Source organism: Pseudorca crassidens, chromosome 1 (genome assembly GCF_039906515.1).
Source record: "Pseudorca crassidens isolate mPseCra1 chromosome 1, mPseCra1.hap1, whole genome shotgun sequence".
In the NCBI taxonomy this organism is placed as follows: domain Eukaryota; kingdom Metazoa; phylum Chordata; class Mammalia; order Artiodactyla; family Delphinidae; genus Pseudorca; species Pseudorca crassidens.
In genome coordinates, this window is record NC_090296.1 from 9185358 (window position 1) to 9206667 (window position 21310).

Genomic DNA, 21310 nt, shown 5'->3' on the forward strand with positions numbered 1-21310 from the left:
TTAAACACATTCAATAGCACGCACTTAAAATTTTTAATGACTTATCTATCAGAGATCAGATCTTCTGATTCCTAGCTAGCTGCTTAGAGCTATTGCTTAGATCTCCAGTTAATATTAAATAGTGCTGGTTTTGCACTGACTGTGGTACTGAGTTGCCATTGATATTGGATAAGTGGGTTGGGAGAGAAATGATTAATTAACTCCAAATTTATTTACTGTTTTGCTTTCCTTTTGTATACTTGTAGAAAATTCAAGCAAAATCGGGTTAGCTAATAAAGACAGAAAAAATCGACCCATGCAGCAAGAAGATGAATATCGAATTCAAATGGAATTAAACCGGTATTATTTGAGGAAAGATTCCCTCTCTGCGGGTGTATCCTCAGAGCAAAGCTTTTATGAGACAGAAACAGCTCGTACACCTTCTAGCCGGGGTAAGCAACTCAAAAAGTTGACTTCAGAATCATACATTATCATCATAGAGCAAGGTAAACTTAATTTTGACTGCTGTAAAATGGAGTTTAGTAATGAAAAAACTGAAGATCCAAGAAGGTTTAAATTTATAAGTTGATCTAACCACAGCCTTACAGTGATGCACTGGCACGCATGTGCTGCAGTATCCCTTTTGATTGTATAGTTTTGTTTTGTAAATCATGATTTATTCTAAGGAAAGTCAATTAAAAATGTGGATTTACACAGAAGATAAATTGGGGGTAATTATTCATTTTTTCAAATTCTTATGTGCTCACATAATGATTTACAGTAGTTTTCTTTACATAGAAACCTTTGTCCATTAATCTTTCTATCAATTAAATGTAAATATAATCTTTATCCAGTTTACTTTGCATTTCAGAATGTGTAAGCACTAATACCACGAATAATAAGAATCAATTTAAGTATGGAATGTTGAACTAAATAAAAAATTCAAGTCTACTCAAGAAATTTTGGCCATAAGAAACTTCATTTGCATGAGGGTAAAACAGTCTCTAGAAAGAAGTAAAACATAAATAAAATTCTAAATAAAATATTCAACTCTTTTTTTTTTTTAAGAAATAGCTGTATCCATATGAAGCCAGAGATTGCAAGATATTTATACTATTTAAAAATCTGGATTATTTTAAAATCATATGACAGTTAATGACATTACATCATACCATGTAATGCAGCTTATCATATATTTTTTTAAAAAGTTCACCAGTGGGCTAGCTTAACCTTTTGTTAATCTATATTCAGTTGAGTTTTTACTATGACATTAATATCTTGGTTCCAAAGAAATTACCCCATTTGAAGTAACATAAAATTTAGGACATCACTATATCTCAGATAACCTGAGGGAAGAATATGATATTAATATATATGAACTTATTTAAAGATGTGAATTGGAATTATAATAAAACTGACAAAGTTTAATTCTGTCTAGAAGAAGAAGTTTTCTTCTCCATGGCTGATATGGACATGTCCCATAGTCTCTCTTCTCTTCCACCCCTTGGGGAACCCCCAAATATGGACCTTGAGTTATCATTAACTAGTACATATACAAACACACCAGCAGGATCTCCGTTAAGTACTACTGTGGTAAAGTATTAATTAATTTTTGTTCTGTTCTTGAAAAGTTGCTTCTAAAATTTTGCACTTTATTCATGTGCTTTAAAAAAATTATTTTATAGCTTCAGCCAACTTGGGGAGATTTCCTTGATCATCATAAAGAACAGCCAGTAAGAGGGTCAGCATTACCATCCAGCCTAGTTCACCCAGCATCTTTACAGAAGACTGGTAAGTAAAAAAAAGACATTTGTTGATAGTTTCCCCTGGAATTTTTAAAAACTCAAAAATTAAAAAAAATTGTTTTTAAAAAATGCCATTCTATTCTTTTTCATAAAATTTTCTTTGGTCTAGGCTATTTAACAAAATTTAGAAACAAAATGAAGCATTGTTGAACAATTCACTGTGAAGTGTTTCAGAATAGGTGCCTACTTATTGTATTCTTTGTGTATTTAAATACTTAAATATTTTTAGTAAAAAGTACACCAGAAGTTTCTTATTATTATTACAGTTTAGGGGTCTCAATCAACTATCTGATTTTTGTTTCACGTTTACACTTTCCTTGAAAGAGAACCTCAAGTTTCTTTTCTGCAAAATTTAATTGAAATAGACACAGGCTTAAAGGAAAATTTGAAGAGCAGCTTTTGGTTAATCTCTGACTTTTTCCAATACAGTTTTATTAATGCAAAAGTTTTGTTCATATGTTTCCTATTGTAACAATTTTTTTTTGTACTTCAAGTATCAAGGATCTTGGATATAAAATGCAGAAAGATTAGTTTATTTTACTCGTTTACTATCACTCAAAATGTGTGATCACATGTTTTTTGAGACTAAAACCTCAGGTTTAATTTTAAAATTAACACACGAGTAAATGTTTTATAATTTTGATATAATGGATTGTTTTAACTATTAACTTTTTTATGAATATAATTTTAACACATGTATTTCAGCTCTCCCCTCTAGATCTGTTTCAGTGGATGAATCCAGGCCTGAATTTATTTTTAGACTAGCTGTGGGAACTTTTTCAATCTCCGTGCTTCACATCGATCCTTTATCTCCACCTGAAACATCATTGAACCTTAATCCATTGACACCTATGGCGATAGCTTTCTTTACTTGTATAGAAAAGATTGATCCAGCAAGATTTTCAACAGAAGATTTTAAGTCTTTCCGAGCGGTATTTGCAGAAGCTTGCTCACATGATCACCTTAGGTAAACTTTTATATTTATTAATGATCCTTGAAAAAGAACCAAATGTGGACTTTTCATTTATCTACAATACCTACCTATCTCCATTTGTTTTTCCAATTCACATTTTAAATATTTGTAAATGAGTGGAGTGAGTGTGGTTTTCTTGCAGTGCTGCAAAGATGTTTACCATAGAATCTCTCATTCAGGTTATTTGGCATGTGAAACATTCAGATATAAGATCTATATAATTTGGGGTTGTCTAAATTATCTTTTCTTTAGTTCCCTGCCCTGCTCTTGCCAAGTTTCTTTGCCCACATTTTGCCTTCATTCCCCACTGACACCATTATGATCATAAAAATAGTTCTTACTGTCACAGGTTTGGTAGAGATGGCAGTGGTGGTGAGCGTAGAATGGGCTAATGCAAAGGGACTTGAAGGTGATTCATACGCTGCTGGCCATGGGGTGGGAAATGATACCAAGGCTCATCCTGAGCTTGGACGCTACATTTTCAACTTCTGCTTAAAAAAAAAAAATCAAAGCTGTTCAAATAGCCACTGATCTTTTTATGGGTTGAGTCCTAATAGATGAGGAGATAATTAAGTTTATAAGTACATATAATATTGTTAATGTGCAAATACTATTCATTTTAACATGAGAGTGACCTATAAATTGTCCATTCATATGTTATTTTATGTAATGGCTTAGGCACATATATTACTATTTTTAGAGAACGCTTTGGGCTTTCATTTTAACTTTAACTTTTTTGAAGTATTAAAATTAATATACAAAGTAGTTTTTATATCTAGCAACAGAAACTCTACAGGTTAGGACCATAATATTTATTATAAAGCTGCAAAAACATTTTTTCTTCATATTTTTGATAAGGTTTCAAATATCTGCCAGTAGGAAATACAATAAATGCAACAAAAACTAGAGGTAGACCTTCATTTGAGTTCCACTGACTAAAGTTTTAAAAATATTGCATGATCCTTCTAGATAAGTTTAAGAAACTATGTACATATATTTTACAGATTTGAAAGATTTTATCCACTGAAGCATAAATTTTTTTTTTTTTTTGTGGTACGCGGGCCTCTCACTGTTGTGGCCTCTCCCGTTGCGGAGCACAGGCTCCGGACACACAGGCCCAGCGGCCATGGCTCACGGGCCCAGCCGCTCCGCGGCATGTAGGATCCTCCCGGACTGGGGCACGAACCCGTGTCCCCTGCATTGGCAGGCGGACTCTCAACCACTGCGCCACCAGGGAAGCCCTGAAGTGTAAATTTTAAAATGTAGAAGAGGGAAGGGCAGTGTTGGGAAATACGTCCTGGGTGATTTCTTATCAGCAGATCTGATTTCTTTATCTTATGTCAGGGAATGGGGAATTTGAAGCAGTCTTTCTGGTTAATATCATTAAGAATATTAGTTATTACTAACAATTTGAACTTGTCAGAACAGGTAGGTATTAACAGTTGTGTACTATTCTTTGACACATTGTTTAATCTAGAAATATATGGATACTCTTAAATGATGCATTTTTTTTATAACAGATTTATAGGTACTGGCATCAAAGTATCCTATGAACAAAGACAAAGATCAGCTTCTAGATATTTCAGTACTGATATGTCCATAGGGCAAATGGAACTTTTGGAATGCCTGTTTCCGACTGATTTTCATTCTGTTCCTCCTCACTATACAGAGGTAAATGCTGATACTTTTCTTTTAGGATTAGTCTTTAAATGTCTTGCTTGTTAAGAATTGTGTGAACAGCAATGATTTTCTTTAAAAAGGCATAGGAAGTTGTATAGGAAGAAGTTTTTTGTGGTGTTTGCATTTATATTTTGTTGAAACAGATTTTTAAAAAAATTTATTTATTTGGTTGCAGCAGGTTTTAGTTGTGGCAGGCGGGCTCCTTATTTGCGGCTCCAGGGCTCCTTAGTTGCGGCACATGGGTTCCTTAGTTGCGACAGGCGGGCTCCTTTGTTGTGGCATGTGAACTCTTAGTTGCAGCATGCATGTGGGATCTAGTTCCCTGACCAGGGATGGAACCTGGGCCCCCTGCATTGGGAGCACAGAGTCTTACCCACTGCGCCACCAGTGAAGTCCTGAAACAGATTTTTAAGTGTGGCCTTTAAGGCCATTATAAGAGTGTGTTACATTTTTAGAGTTGACTTGTTTTAGAGTCAGTTTATGGGACAAATGACTTAATTTCACTCATTTTCCAAGCACTCTTAATTTCAGAAGAATTCTATTATTCAACAAATAGTTATTGAATGCCTACTATGTGCTAAGCACTGTTCAAGATAAGTGAAATGTCTTGTGCCCATTTATCGTTAATCTGATTTTTTTCCTATCCTAAAAGCATGTCCTAGAGAAACTTTTAAAAGCTATCAAAATGACATTTTTATTGCTGTTACTTTGCCCTTGTGACTTATTTTATTTTCAAAGCGCTTTATTTGAATCCTCACATACATTTTGCAGATGTGATACTAAGTATTTCAGAAGTTAACTAATTTGTCTAAAAGTCACGTTGCTAGTAAGTGACAAAACTAAAGCTTAAACCAGCCTTTCTGACTTCAAAAAGCTCTTTCCGCTATTATATTAGCTCCTCTATTAATTCATGTGATTAATTATAGCTTAATATTGTACATTTCATTTATCTTCATCTTTGTTTTTAAGCTTTTAATGTTCCATTCCAAAGAACAAACTGATTCTCACCCCCCTGTGTGTCTTCAGCTTCATTATAAGCATTCTGAGAATAAAGGACCCCAGGTAAGAGATCTTTTTGTGTGATTAGCACCTGTAAATTTTCATTTGATGTATATTTTATCACAATCACAAGGTTTTAATTTAATTTTATAGAATTGTTAGTGATCATATTAATGCTTTCTTTTTCTTTTTTTTTTTCTTTTTAGGGTAGTCAAGCAAGACTTAGTTCTGTTCCTCAGAAGGCAGAATTACAAGTTAAGTTAAATCCAGTGTTTTGCGAGCTGGATATCAGTATTGTGGACAGGTTGAATTCTTTGCTTCAACCACAGAAGCTCACTACAGTAGAGATGATGGCATCACACATGTATACTTCATATAATAAGCATATTAGTCTGGTAAGTATTTAAAAAGTTGCAAACACACATCGTGATCATAGCTAGCTAATAGGCTTATTGGATGATTTCTGAGCTGAAGTATTCTTACTAGGTTAAATAGCATATGTTATTAAAATGGCATCATTTGTAATAATGAAAAAAGGAGGCATCTTTAATGTCTACATAGTAGACTAGCTAAGTAAGTTGTGCTAATGTACTGAGTGCAATTTTGTGCTGCCACTTTAAATGATGGCTATAAAGAGGGTACAGCAACATGAAGAAGGCTCATGAAGAAGTATGAAGTGAAAATGTAGAATATATTATTCCACATAAACTTTTATTATAACTGTGTAAATAAAATTGTATAGAAAAAGACTGGATGGATATATACCATTTGGTAGCATTGATAATGTAAGAGTAGTAAAATGAGATTTCCTTTTCTGTGTTTATCTGAATTTTATAAACTGTGACTATAATATCTTGATAAAACTTTATTCACACATATAATGAACTAGTTGAATCTCCTGTAAAATGCAGCCCATATAATGTAGAATATACTCTTGAAATTGGGAACATAATTTGTCATATTGTGTTATGGAGCATCACATTGTATCACTTTTACTTAGATCTGGTACCTGGAGTCTTTTCTAAGCTAATCAAGTAAGTCAGGTTTGTAAGGTGTCTGCTAGGAATTTTAGGATTAGGCACAGACAGAGACAACTTTGTCTAAAAAGAAGAGGGAAAAGATATTTTTCTACATACTTGCCTCTCCCTTAATTAGTGGTGAGTATTCACATTAAATCAAGATTCTTTAATTTTTATTGTCAACAATTGCTATTTTAAGTTCTGTGGGGCAAGTGTTTATATTTGCTGTTACCCATAGATGTACTGGGATGATGATTTTATCTCTTGAGCAATTTTTGCTGAGAGTGGGGGTTAGTATTAGAAAGTCAAATAAGGGAGAGAAAAAATAGGATCCAAGTCTTAGCATAAAAATGGAACTTTCTAATCTAGGTGGTTAGAGACTGATCCGTGAAATTGAGGATTGTTATCACCTACACTGTACGCTGGACTAAAGCTTCATAAGTTTTAATTCATTTTAGAGAAAAAATAGAAATAGACTTTTATCTGAAGGGCATGTTCTTTGACCCTTTTATTATAATGTGGCTTTAAGTAACTGGTGCATACGTGTTTTGGTTTCTAAGAGTCATTTGATGGCATCATACCCTTGGGTTGGATGGGAGCTCAGAGTGAGCCATTTAGGGGGGAACTCAGAGTGAGTCATTTAGGGAATATTTATTTAGAACCTGTGATGTGCCAGGCCTGGGCTTAGTCCTGGAAATATAAAGATGAGTCAGGGATGGGCCTTTGCACTTGGTATAATTCATCGGATTTCACACTGAAGTCTTTAAGTAGCATGTTGGTGGATAAGTTCTTCAAATTGAATGCTGGGTACTATAGTGATTTTTAACCATATTGAGATTGTTGATAAGCTAATTTACACATTATTCTTTATAGTCTGTAGTAAGATACATATACATGTATAGCACCTGTGTCTTCACTTTGGTTCAGTTTTTATTTTAATTAATTTTTTTATGTGAGGATTTAACTTTTGCCAGTAGTTTTGACTTTTGTCAGTAGCTGTTGCATTATAAAATTTCATTACACTAAATTAATATGATAGTAGTTAATATGAATTGTGTGTTAATACATTATCCTGAATGAGGAAATAGTGATTATGTATATTGTAATGTTGAATACTAGTGTCATTTATGTTTATTTGCTTAATTTAACATTTTGGCATATTTTTGTTGTTTTAGCACAAAGCTTTCACTGAAGTATTTCTAGATGACTCACATAATCCTGCAAATTGTCGGATATCAGTACAAGTTGCCACGCCAGTATTAAACCTTTCTGTTCGCTTCCCAATACCTGATCTTCGCTCAGATCAAGAGAGAGGACCATGGTTTAAGAAGTCACTTCAGAAGGAGATTCTTCATTTAGCATTCACAGATCTAGAATTTAAGACTGAATTCCTAGGAGGATCAACCCCTGAACAAGTTAAATTGGAACTTACCTTTAGAGAACTAGTTGGTAAGATTGACCATGCCTGTAAAAGAGCCAGACTAGAAACTAACAACTGCTACTGAAACTTACATTAAGAAAAGTATATGACAGCCCCCCAATACAATAAAATTAAAGAACATATGTTAGAAAGCAGGTGTAACAGCTTTTTTCTAATACTGTATGCAAACGTGATATCTGTCAGTTTTTGAAAAGAAACTACAATGCGTGATGACTTATTCACTTTGAGAATATAGTGCTTTAGCCTACATTTTAATACGACCTACTACTTACTTGTTGTAGGGCTAATAGTAGCCAAAATTTATTGAGTGCCACTCTATGTTTGCTGTGTGCTGAGCACTTCACACACATTATCTTGTTTCCTTTAATCATCATAGTTACGGTAGGCTTATTATTTCCAATTATTCTTATCATTTATAAGTGAGGAATCTGTCGACTTCCGAAGAGGTACGTCCCAAGGTCAATGTAGTAATAAACGGTGGAATCAAGATTCAAACCCAAGTCTGACACTAGAGCTTGAGCTTTCAACCATCATACTAGTAGTGACCTTTCTTTGTAAAATCTGTTTTAAGTAACCCTCTCCTCCTCTTTCTGCTCGCCTCCTTCTCTGTAGGCTGCAGTTTTCCTTCCCTTGTTTTCTCTGAGTTTTACATATCATTAGAGGTATTTAAAATTGACTTGCCAGTTATGATTTCATGGAAAGGCCTTTAGGGGTTATCTGGAATCTTCCCTTATCTCTAGTGATCAGAAACTCATTATTCTGGTGGAAAGTCATTCTTTGTAAAATGGAATGAAAAAACATATATGGGGTTATTGTGAAGAAGTAATTCTTACAGTGCTTGGTACAAAATAGACATTTAAGAAATGTAGTTATTTCTTAAAATAACTACATTAAAAAAATCTGTTCCTAGACTAACTGCATAAACTTTTATGAAGAATAATCACTAAGTGGCACTCAGTAAGTGGTAACTACTATATTTAATATGTTATGCTTATTTATTTATTTATTTATTTGGCCGTGCCATGCGGGATCTTAGTTCCCTGACCAGGGATTGAACCTTGCCCCCTGCATTGGGAGCACGGAGTCTTAACCACTGGACTGCCAGGGAAGTCCCTTATATTTAATATGTTATGATTATGCACCTTACACATTAAACATTCATACCTAAGAATTTGAGTTTGAGCAGAAAACAGCATTTAATTTAATTTATCTGCTTATCCTGTCTCCCCACATGTACACGTGCAGCAGGAATAAATGAATAAATGTTGTAGAACTTAACACTGCATTATGTCCCTGATTTAGAGGATCTTTGCTCCTCGAAGGAGGAAAGTATCTTTTCTCTTAGTATTGGAGAAGAAATGCATCTCCATGAATCAGTCTTGTTTTATTAGGGTCATTCCAGGAGGGTAAAGGAGAACCATCCATTAACTTTTTCCACGTGACTAGTGGAGGAGATGGAGACACAGCGTCATCAGATGACTTTGACTGGCCGCGGTGAGTAAGCAGATGGACATGATACATACATTTAATGAGACTTTCCTTTCAGAAACAAGTTGCTATAGCTTTTTTGACTGACATTTTGGCTATTAAATTTAAGCTAAAAATATCCAGCCTTGATGAGAAAACCCTGAGGAAGATGGAAAAATTAAATAAAAAATATGTACTACTTTATCAGAGGTGCCTGTGAGATACTGACAGAGATGGACATGTAAAATGTGTTCTCCGGCCTCAAGTTACTTAGCCTAATTAGATGGACAAAAGAATCATAACCATTCTAAAAGCAGTTCATTTTTGAAAAGGGCTTTAGTACAAGAGGTATCATACAGCACCATTTGGTTAATTTTCAGATGAACTTTATAGTCAGTGATTGTTTTAGGAAAGTATTTTCAAATCTGGGGAGCTTTTACAAAACACTGATTCTTGCGCCCCACGTTGAGATTCTGAGATAGAACCTGGGCATCAGTATAGTTTAAAAATACACCAGGTGATATGTTCATAGCAGCACTATTCACAATAGCCATGGAAACAACCTCAATGTACACTGACAGATGAATGGATAAAGAAGATGTGGAGCATATATACGATGGAATACTTCCCAGCCATAATAAAGAATGAAATAATGCCATTTGCAGCAACATGGAAGGAACTAGAGATTATCATACTAAGTGAAGTGAGTCAGAAAGAGAAGGACATACCAATGATATCATTTATATGTGGAATCTAAAATATGACACAAATGAACTTAACTAGGAAACAGAAATAGACTCACTGACATAGAGAACAGACTTGTGGTTGATAAGGGGGAGGTGGGATGGGGGAGGGATGGAATGGGAGTTTGGGATTAGCGGATGCAAACTATTATATATAGAATGAATAAGCAACAAGGGCCTACTGTATAGCACAGGGAACTATGTTCAATATCCTGTGATAAACCATAGTGGAAAAGAATATGAACGAGAATATATATATATACATGTATATGTATAACTGAATCACTTTGCTGTAAATTAACACAACATTGTAAATCAACTATACTGCAATTAAAAAAATGAAACTACAGTAGGTGATACCAATGTGCAGTTGGATTTAGAGAACCACTGCTTCAGGATTTCTTGGGCAGGAGAAATCATTCTTTAAATTAGCCTGATAGTGGGCTTGGATTACATTTTTTTTTTCCTCTTTTTAAAAATTTATTTATTTGTTTTTTGGCTGCGTTGGGTTTTTGTTGCTGTGCGCGGCCTTTCTCTAGATGCAGCGAGCGAGGGCTACTCTTTGTTGCGGTGCACAGGCTTCTCATTGCGGTGGCTTCTCTTGTTGTGGAGCACGGGCTGTAGCGCGTGGCCTTCATTAGTTGCGGCACGTGGGCTCAGTAGTTGTAGCTCGCGGTCTCCAGAGCACAGGCTCAGTAGTTGTGGCACACGGGCTTAGTTGCTCCACGGCATGTGGGATCTTACCAGACCAGGGCTCTGAACCCATGTCCCCTGCATTGTCAGACAAATTCTTAACCACTGCGCCACCAGGGAAGTCCCTTGGATTACATTTAAAAGAACTTAGCTTACCCAAAATAATGATCCTTTATTATATTGAAAACTGAGTTCATGAATCCTCTCTTAAGAATTAAAGTGATCTTTCTTGTGCCACTTTCTACCTGCCTTCTTTTACACCCCCGTACCCTATGTGTCAGACCTATCAGACTCCTAGGACAGGCCTGGTCGGCGCACAGCTGATCATGAGCAGGAGTTTTCATCATAAGAAACGAATCTACTTCAATTAAGTAATTTGAAAGCACAGTTTACATTAGGATATCTGTAAATTAGGAAACAGTTGTTTTAGTTTATAACTAGAACCAACTGGCAATACCTTCTTAGGAAAAAGAAAGCTATTATAGATGCTACACAGCTGTTTTGTTTGAGCGTGCCATGTCTCATCATGACGGCAGGCTGGTGGGATGAAAAGGAGGCTACAAAGCCTTGTGCTAGTGACATGCTGCAGAGAATTAGGAAAGGACTGGCATTAGTCTGGGGCAGAAGCTAATGTCATCAAAGGCTCTTAGCTCTTGATATTTTGAGTTTGTAGCTACAAAACACCACCAATAACACAAGTCTTTTATTATTGAAATTCCTGAAGGAAAAGATTACTTTGTTGTTGCAGTTCTGAAAATATTCTCTAATCAAACTCTCCTTCTTCCATTTGGACAATTTATATAGCATGAGGTTTCTTAGGTATGCAAGTATTTCATAAGCCGAACAGCTGGAATGTAGAAGGATTTGGTTTAATGATAATAAATAGAATTCTTAGGTAAAACTTGCTCGCTGTTAATGAAATTAAAAAAAAAATTTTGTTTAACTGATGTATAGTTGATTTACAATACTATGTTTCTGGTATATGGCAAAGTGATTCAGATATATATATGTATGTGTATATGTATATATGTATATATATATATTACACATACACACACACAGACACACATATTCTTTATCATATTCTTTTCCATTATGGTTTATTACAGGATATTGAATATAGTTGCCTTTGCTATACAGTAGGATCTTGTTGTTTGTCTACTTTATATATAGTAGTGTATATCTGCTACTCCTTATTTATCTCTCCCCCACCCCCTTACCCCTTTGGTAACCATAAATTTGTTTTCTACATCTGTGAGTCTGTTTCTGTTTTGTAAGTAAGTTTGGTAATGAAATTTTAAAATAGCCCTTTTGTTCTCAAAAGATCAGATTTTCCAGTTATCCAAGTATAAAATGTTAATGCCCTTCTTTTATTTGCTTGTTTCATCAATTCCACACTTTTAAGTTTACAGCATGCTCAGGAGTGGGTTGCGTTAGATATAATTAGACTTTGTAGAGAAGTTGACGCCTATCAGTAATGATTTAATCAGCGGGCTTTCTATTAGTTTGTTTTTGCGGTAGGTGGGCCTCTCACTGTTGTGGCCTCTCCCGTTGCGGAGCACAGGCTCCAGACACGCAGGCTCAGCGGCCATGGCTCACGGGCCCAGCCGCTCCGCGGCATGTGGGATCTTCCCGGACCGGGGCACGAACCCGTGTCCCCTGCATCGGCAGGCGGACTCTCAACCACTGTGCCACCAGGGAAGCCCTGTAACCACTGTGCCACCAGGGAAGCCCTGTATTAGTTTGTATACAAGTTAGTTTTGCAGTTTACACTTAGGTCTTGATTTTTAAAATTGTCTTTGCTATCAGAATTGTCCTGAAAGTAAACCCACCAGCCATGCATTCCATTTTGGAGAGAATAGCAGCTGAGGAAGCAGAAGAGAGTGATGGCCACTACCAGGAAGAAGAGGAAGGAGGCGCTCATTCCCTGAAAGATGTTTGTGATCTGAGAAGACCAGCCCCGTCTCCCTTCTCTTCTCGTAGGGTGATGTTTGAAAATGAACAGGTAAAGTAACAGTGTGAGCAAGCAACAAAGGAGTTACCCTCTATCAGATAGCTCTTGATGCTTTCTCTTTAAAAACATACTTTGTATACTGTTTTTTGCCATATTTTTAGCTCCAAGATTGAATAATATCTATTTTTTTCCCTTGGTTAAAAGTTACATGCTTATTTATTTGCCCACATACAAGTCGTATGGGTCGGGTAAGAAGATGCTACTACTATTTTAAATATAAAATGGTTATTTGATGCTTTTTTTCTTCTTTTTTTTGCACTAAACTGTTATGTTTTAGATGGTGATGCCAGGAGACCCTGTAGAAATGACAGAGTTTCAAGATAAAGCAATCAGCAATTCTCACTATGTGCTGGAACTTACATTACCCAATATTCATATAACACTACCTAATAAAAGCTTTTATGAGAAGCTTTATAATAGGTGAGTTTAAACTCATTTAGTTGAATCTTTGGGATTGAACTTTCCTGTCTAACTGCCTCTCTACTGTCCTATCTCCTTGTTTTCCCTCTTCCTCCTTTCCTTTCCTTGTTTTAATATTACCAACTATTTCAGTGTACTTTGTATGGTGTTGATTATAGACCTATTACCGTTATGATGAGCTATTGTCATAGCAGATTTTCCTAACCAGTGTGTCTGGTAACTGGGTTTCTTGTGTGTGAGATGTATTCCCTCCATCCTAGGTTGGCTGGTTGCCCTCTGTCACCTTACCACAGAGTACTGAGAAAGTATCTCTTTGTGTATAATGACATGAAAAGAGTTGGGATATACTTGTATAGAGGGCCAAGAGATACTGGTGTAAAGTCAGAGTCCTAGAGTCTTTGTACAAGGAGCATCCCTTCTCAGAGTGTAAAAAAAAAGCATCTTGTTAGAATTAGAAACTCTATCTTATAAACTTGTCTATAAAAACTTAAATTTATTACATTTAAATACCCTTAAACATATATACCAAGAAAATATGTTGAAATAAATGGCATTCTAGAGTAGAAAGGTCATAGACTCTGAAGATCTTGGACGATTTACCTAGTCCCTGTGAGCTCCATTTCCTCACATATAAATTGGAGATGATACTTGTACAGGCCTCAGTGGGTTGTTTGGAGCATTAAATGATATAACCTTTGGGAAAGTTCTGAGAACAGTGCCTGGCGAATAGTAGGTAAGAATGTTATCATTCCTACCCACTCTGGCATAGCTGAAAGGTGGTCATGTGGGTTTCTGGAAAAAGACACGTCCTTAGTGTCTGTTATTGCTAGCTTCCCACTTGTAGACAAGTCATCGAAATTTTTGTTAATCTTCAGAAACTGCAGACCGTTGTTCCTGCTGTAGATTTACTTGGTACCAAATAGGATTCGGATTTATACAGGAAACCACTGATCTCTAGACTGCTCTCCTTATTTTATAGTTGAGGGATATCTACCAAGAGCTAACGAATGTGCAAGGCTAAGACTGAGCAAAATGAAACAACTAGTTCAAGGTCCATCCCAGAGGTCAGAAGGGCTTCGTCCATTTCTTTCTCCTTATGCATTGATTGAACAGGTGGCTGTTGGTTAGATTGCAACATCAGAATAGTAAAACATACCTTAAACGTTCCATTTATGAATGAATATATGTTCATTTACCACTTCTTTTTAAAATATAGGACAGGGCCTTTTTTTGATTACAAGCCACTGGTTAGAATTTTTGCTTAATGTATACCCAGAAGGCTTTGTCTGCAATTCTCAGTTTCAGTTTCTTTGAAGTGGAGTGAAAAAATAGTTTCAAAGCAGTCTGAGTGCAGAATCCTTCCAGGTTTTTAAGATTTTTTTCTCACTTCAGTGTATATACTTAAAAGTCATCAGTTAGCACAAGATTGAATTAAACTATGCTTACAATAACATACAGCTGGGATGAGCAGATTTGGGGCCAAGCACGATTTACCCGTGGTGACTATACAAAACGTATAATTCAGCTGGTGGGAGCAGAAGTTCTCAGGGGGGCTAGGGAGTTGTCTACCAGCAGCAAGCAGGTGGCATGTGGGGGACATCAGTCAGTATGGCAGGCAGGGTAGCTTAAATCAGGGAACTGGAGAGCATCTGCTCATCTGGGGAGCTGGTTCAGGGGTGTTGCTCACGAGAGTTTCTGTTCTCTCTTACCCTGCCCACTGCTCTGTGTCTCAGGCCCCTAGACTTATATAAATACCGCAGTGTTCCCCGGCTGTGGGTCATATAAATCATATATCTAAGTTAGCATGTGAATTCTTTGCCCTCTGTTTGGCTTGGTCTGTATATACATATACATACTTTTTCTTTTAATTTTCAGACATTCTCAGACTTATAGGTAAGTTGCAAGTACAGTACAAAGAACGTTTTTTCCCTGAACCATTTGAGAGTAAGCTGCTGACTTGATGTCCCTACAGCTTTGAGCAGTTGAATGTGTATTTCTCACAAACACGGACATTCTTATATATATGACCATAATTCAGCCATTAAAACAAGAAAATTAATATTATACATTAGCATCTAATCCTCAGACCCCATTCATGTTTTGCTAAATGTCTTAATAATACCCTTTATTATACATAAAATTTACAAGTATCTTTCTGAGCAGGAATTATAACCAATTCTGCCTTTACTTCATACATTTGAAATATTGGTTTATTTCTTCATCAACTGGCTCTTTTCAGAAAGATAGTCTCAGGTACAGGTAGATTTCTTTTCTATGTCAAAAATCCTTTAGAATAGAATATAAAAAATATTCTACCTGGTTTTATTAAATCAGATATCTTTGAGCTTCTATAATGTTTCAAGCTCATCGGCACAGAATCATGGTGATGTGTCCTTAAACATCTTAAGTGTTTTTTTTTCTTGATATTAGAAACGTCATTCAGTGTTTTATAGTATTATGGTATCAAGACTGTGTTTAGACCAAAATGTAAATAAGGAAAAATAGTAAAATCATATGAAACATATTTGCAGGTCATATACCATGAACTCCAGGTTTTATTTAAAGTAATAGTTTCTCTTTAACCTGTGAAGATAAGAGAATGGTTGGAGGGAATAAGGTAAAGAAAAATTTCCTGAGAAAATTCTTCATTTTATACTTTCACTATTTATTCATATAGGAATTTAGACTAAGATCTGAATTTAGACTCTTGTTTCTTTTTTTTCAATAAATTTATTTATTTTTGGCTGTGTTGGGTCTTCGTTGCTGTGTGCGGGCGTTTTCTAGTTGTGGCGAGCGGGGGCTACTCTTCGTTGTGGAGCTTGGGCTTCTCATTGCAGTGGCTTCTCTTGTTGCAGAGCATGGGCTCTAGGCACGCGGGCTCAGTAGTTGTGGCTCGTGGGCTTAATTGCTCCGCGGCCTGTGGGATCTTCCCAGACCAGGGCTTGAACTTGTCCCCTGTATTGGCAGGCGGATTCTTAACCACTGCGCCACCAGGGAAGTCCTAGACTCTTGTTTCTTTGTTCTGTAAGTGATACACCCAAGAGGCAGCGAGCCAAATGAGTACCACACAGTTCTGGGCATCGCTGTCAGTGTGTCTGAGGCGAGACATGCGTCTGCCCTGTGTCCCTGGTATTGTTCATCCAGTGATGCTTCCAAAAAGAGACCTTTTGGGTGGGGATTACAATCTACTGAGAGTGACAGTACTCAGTCCTTGTTTATACTTTCTAGGCCCTCAGAAGCTCAGGAATTGGCCCGGGAAGTTCCTAGACAAGTGGCTTCTCACAGGAAGGGGCCAGGGCTACATCATCGCTTGGCACCTTGATTGGTGTTCACACTAGGCTTTATGACGAGTCTGTGCTTTTGGCAGTCCTTCCATGTGAGTCATCCACTGGTCCTTTCTTCAAACCCTCAGAGCCTGCTGTGTGACAGCCACTGTGCTAGGCACATATAAAGATGACTAAGACACAAGTCTTAGTCTAGGAAAGGGAAACAAGAAAATGGAGTAGTGTTATAGGTGCAGTGATTGCATTATGCATGTGAAGGATATGCTATGGGTCCAAGCCTAACAAAGATCTTTGTAGAGAACATTGTAAAGTCTCAGTTTTCATGATAACATAGAGGTGAGTGGTGGGGGGGGTGGTATCTGAGAAGGGACAAATATTTCTTTGAAAAAATAGGATGCGGTGGTGGCCTAGCTTGACATGTATCACCCCAGTGGTCACCAGTATTGACTTGGCTGTTTGTCTGTTCCGTTAGTTAGAAGGGTTTCCTCTCTTTATTTCCTGTTCTGTATGCTTCTTTATCTCATGCAAGCTTCCCAGCGAAGCTGTGCTTTCTGTGGAAGAAAGAAAAAGCAGATATCCCTAGGGAAAGTGAGTAATGGAAGAGAACTGAATTGGGAGCTGGACATAATCTGGGCTCTGGTTCCACTTCTCCCACTAATTAGCTGTGTGACCTTGGGCGGGTCACTTAACCTTTATGATGCAGTTTCTTCCAAGTGTAAAGTGAGAATAATAATTCTGCCTTGGCTTCCCCAGAGGATTGAGGGGAGTCAAATGAGACAGTGCATAAGCTATTATAGTTTATAGAGTGTTCTCATATACGTGAAGAGTCCTTTTGTTCTTTATGGGTTTTATTTTTAATAAACCTCGTCCTTTAAGTGCATTTAGATGTATGTAATTTGATGCATATAACACTGGTGAAACTAGGAGGATATCTAATTAGGTATCTAATTGTCCAGATTCCTTTCTCACTGCCCTGATAGCCATAGCAGTTATTTTTCCATTGAAAGAAATTCCATTTCACCATTTGGAAAATTTATTATTCATGTGATTTCTTAAAGGGATATTCTTTAGTTTGCCTTCAGTTGAAGTAGGAGTTATGTATTTATTTTTCAACTTTTGTCTTTATAGGATCTTTAATGATTTGCTGCTCTGGGAACCAACAGCTCCTTCACCAGTAGAGACATTTGAAAATATTTCATATGGTATTGGGCTTTCAGTAGCCAGTCAACTGATTAATACCTTCAACAAAGATAGTTTTAGTCCATTGAAATCTACAGTTCACTATGGTAATATATTTTAAATTTCTTCTGAATTAAAATGCTTGGTTTATCAATAAACAAAGTAGTAACCTTTCAAATTGATGGATTTAAAAATGTTTCTTTGGCGTTTTCCATTTATAACTATATTTTATAATATCTTTTAGTAATTTACAGTATTTCCCCACTTCTAGCTATTTTTTAAGAGTTATTAATTAAGTGTTATTTTATAGTATATTCATTGTCTGAAGTTCAGTGGTAAAGAGAAAGACAGTACATTTTTATACCAGATTCTTTGTAAAAATAAACAGGTTGTAAAATAAGTAAATATTCTTGTGATAACGTTCAAGGTTGAATGCTGTTTTGTGTTAATAAGCTGTTAGAACAGCTGTAATTGTGCAATTTATTTCTCATAGATGAGGAAAGTGGATCTGAGGAGGAGACTTTGCAGTATTTTTCCACTGTTGATCCCAATTATCGTTCTCGTAGGAAGAAAAAACTAGACTCTCAGAACAAGAACTCGCAGAGTTTTCTCTCAGTTCTTCTGAGCATTAATCATGGATTAATGGCAGTGTTTACAGATGTCAAGGTAAGGATTTACAAATCCAAAGTGATTTTTCAAGTGCATCTTATTATAAATCTAGCATGATATACGCATTCAATAGTTGAGGTAGTTCGAGGTTGTTTCAGTGACTGATGATGAAGGTCAGTTTTCTGAGGCACACCACGATGACAGCAGCTTGGGAAATTTAGCTTTCGTTGCAGATCAAAAGACAAACATTACACGGACCTTCTTTTGGAAAACGTGCTGGTCCCACTCCTGCGGTGGTAACAGTAATTTATCTATTCCAAAGGGTGATGAGGTACCAAGGTTCATTTGGCAGAAGAGGCCCGGCCTAGTGTTTAATTATGCAGTTCTTAATACCACCATGTTGGATGGTTCAAGAATCAGACCGCTTTGCTGCAGTGTGGAAGATCCTCCTAACCTGAATCAAGGAGGAGCATCTCAAGGGTCGTTCTTACTTTTCTGTTTTTAATTAATGACTTCTCTGTTTTTTCTGATCTTCTTATTAGCAAGATAATGGAGATCTGTTGGAAAACAAGCATGGTGAATTCTGGTTAGAATTCAACAGTGGTTCGTTATTTTGTGTGACAAAATATGAAGGTTTTGATGACAAGCACTATATCTGCCTTCATTGTAGCAGTTTCAGTCTCTATCACAAAGGTAGGACAAATGTTAAATATATGTGTTGTTCACTTCTGGTTAGACATGTTTAAATTTTGCTTAATAAAGAAAATCTACTGAGAACAGAATTCTTTTTTTTTTTTTACATCTTTATCGGAGTATAATTGCTTTACAATGGTGTGTTAGTTTCTGCTTTATAACAAAGTGAATCAGTTATACATATACATATGTTCCCATATCTCTTCCCTCTTGCGTCTCCCTCCCTCCCACCCTCCCTATCGCACCCCTCTAGGTGGTCACAAAGCACTGAGCTGATCTCCCTGTGCTATGCGGTTGCTTCTCACTAGCTATCTATTTTGGTAGTGTATATATGTCCATGACACACTCTCACTTTGTCACAGCTTACCCTTCCCCCTCCCCATATCTTCAAGTCCGTTCTGTAGTAGGTCTCTCTCTTTATTCCTGTCTTACCCCTAGGTTCTTCATGACATTTTTTTTTCTTAAATTCCATATATATGTGTTAGCATACAGTATTTGTCTTTCTCTTTCTGACTTACTTCACTCTGTATGACAGACTCTAGGTCCATCCACCTCATTACAAATAACTCAATTTCGTTTCTTTTTATGGCTGAGTAATATTCCATTGTATATATGTGCCACATCTTCTTTATCCATTTATCTGTCGATGGACACTTAGGTGGCTTCCATGTCCTGGCTATTGTAAATAGAGCTGCAATGAACATTTTGGTACATGACTCTTTTTGAATTATGGTTTTCTCAGGGTATATGCCCAGTAGTGGGATTGCTGGGTCATATGGTAGTTCTATTTGTAGTTTTTTAGGAAACCTCCATACTCTTCTCCATAGTGGCTGTACCAATTCACATTCCCACCAGCAGTGCAAGAGTGTTCCCTTTTCTCCACACCCTCTCCAGCATTTATTGTTTGTAGATTTTTTGATGATGGCCATTCTGACTGGTGTGAGATGATATCTCATTGTAGTTTTGATTTGCATTTCTCTAATGATTAGTGATGTTGAGCATTCTTTCATGTGTTTGTTGGCAGTCTGTATATCTTCTTTGGAGAAATGTCTATTTAGGTCTTCTGCCCATTTTAAGATTGGGTTGTTTTTTTTTTTTTGTTATTGAGCTGCATGAGCTGCTTGTAAATTTTGGAGATTAATCCTTTGTCAGTTGCTTCATTTGCAAATATTTTCTCCCATTCTGAGGGTTGTCTTTTGGTCTTGTTTATGGTTTCCTTTGCTGTGCAAAAGCTTTGGGGTTTCATTAGATCCCATTTGTTTATTTTTGTTTTTATTTCCGTTTTTCTAGGAGGTGGGTCAAAAAGGATCTTGCCGTGATTTATGTCATAGAGTGTTCTACCTGTGTTTTCCTCTAAGAGTTTGATAGTTTCTGGCCTTACATTTAGGTCTTTAATCCATTTTGAGCTTATTTTTGTGTTAGGGAGTGATCTAATCTCATACTTTTATATGTACCTGTCCAGTTTTCCCAGCACCACTTATTGAAGAGGCTGTCCTTTCTTCACTGTACATTCCTGCCTCCTTTATCAAAGATAAGGTGACCATATGTGCGTGGGTTTATCTCTGGGCTTTCTGTCCTATTCCATTGATCTGTCTTTCTGTTTTTGTGCCAGTGCCATACTGTCTTGATTACTGTAGCTTTGTAGTATAATCTGAAGTCAGGGAGCCTGATTACTCCAGCTCTGTTTTTTGTTCTCAAGATTGCTTTGGCTATTCGGGGTCTTCTGTATTTCCATACAAATTGTGAAATTTTTTGTTCTAGTTCTGTGAAAAATGCCAGTGGTAGTTTGATAGGGATCGCATTGAATCTGTAGATTGCTTTGGGTACTAGAGTCATTTTCACAATGTTGATTCTTCCAATCCAAGAACATGGTATATCTCTCCATCTATTTGTATCATCTTTAATTTCTTTCATCAGTGTCTTATAATTTTCTGCATACAGGTCTTATGTGTCCTTAAGTAGGTTTATTCCTAGATATTTTATTGTTTTTGTTGCAATGGTAAATGGGAGTTTTTTCTTGATTTCACTTTCAGAGTTTTCATCATTAGTGTATAGGAATGCCAGAGATTTCTGTGCATTAATTTTGTATCCTGCTACTTTACCAAGTTCATTGATTAGCTCTAGTAGTTTTCTGATAGCATCTTTAGGATTCTCTGTGTATAGTATCATGTCATCTGCAAAGAGTGACAGCTTTACTTCTTCTTTTCCGATTTGGATTCCTTTTATTTCCTTTTCTTCTCTGATTGCTGTGGCTAAAACTTCCAAAATCATGTTGAGTAAGAGCTGTGAGAGTGGGCAACCTTGTCTTGTTC

At 36.4% G+C, this 21310-nt stretch overlaps 1 protein-coding gene across 3 annotated transcripts in view; it reads left to right on the plus strand.

Moving 5' to 3' along the window:
- The window catches only part of ATG2B (autophagy related 2B), a 78262-nt gene that overhangs the window by 18305 nt on the left and 38647 nt on the right, over positions 1–21310 (plus strand). For all 3 annotated transcript variants that reach the window (XR_010940860.1, XM_067726356.1, XM_067726366.1), the window contains exons 8-21: positions 246–431; positions 1418–1572; positions 1665–1770; positions 2490–2751; positions 4278–4428; positions 5407–5499; positions 5643–5831; positions 7631–7904; positions 9288–9390; positions 12609–12804; positions 13091–13233; positions 17646–17803; positions 18190–18362; positions 18848–18998. Coding sequence is in view for 2 of the 3 variants with exons in the window: in XM_067726356.1 (XP_067582457.1) it covers positions 246–431; positions 1418–1572; positions 1665–1770; positions 2490–2751; positions 4278–4428; positions 5407–5499; positions 5643–5831; positions 7631–7904; positions 9288–9390; positions 12609–12804; positions 13091–13233; positions 17646–17803; positions 18190–18362; positions 18848–18998 (2340 nt within the window). In the remaining variant the exon portion in view is untranslated. The remainder of the gene's footprint in view (positions 1–245; positions 432–1417; positions 1573–1664; positions 1771–2489; positions 2752–4277; positions 4429–5406; positions 5500–5642; positions 5832–7630; positions 7905–9287; positions 9391–12608; positions 12805–13090; positions 13234–17645; positions 17804–18189; positions 18363–18847; positions 18999–21310) is intronic.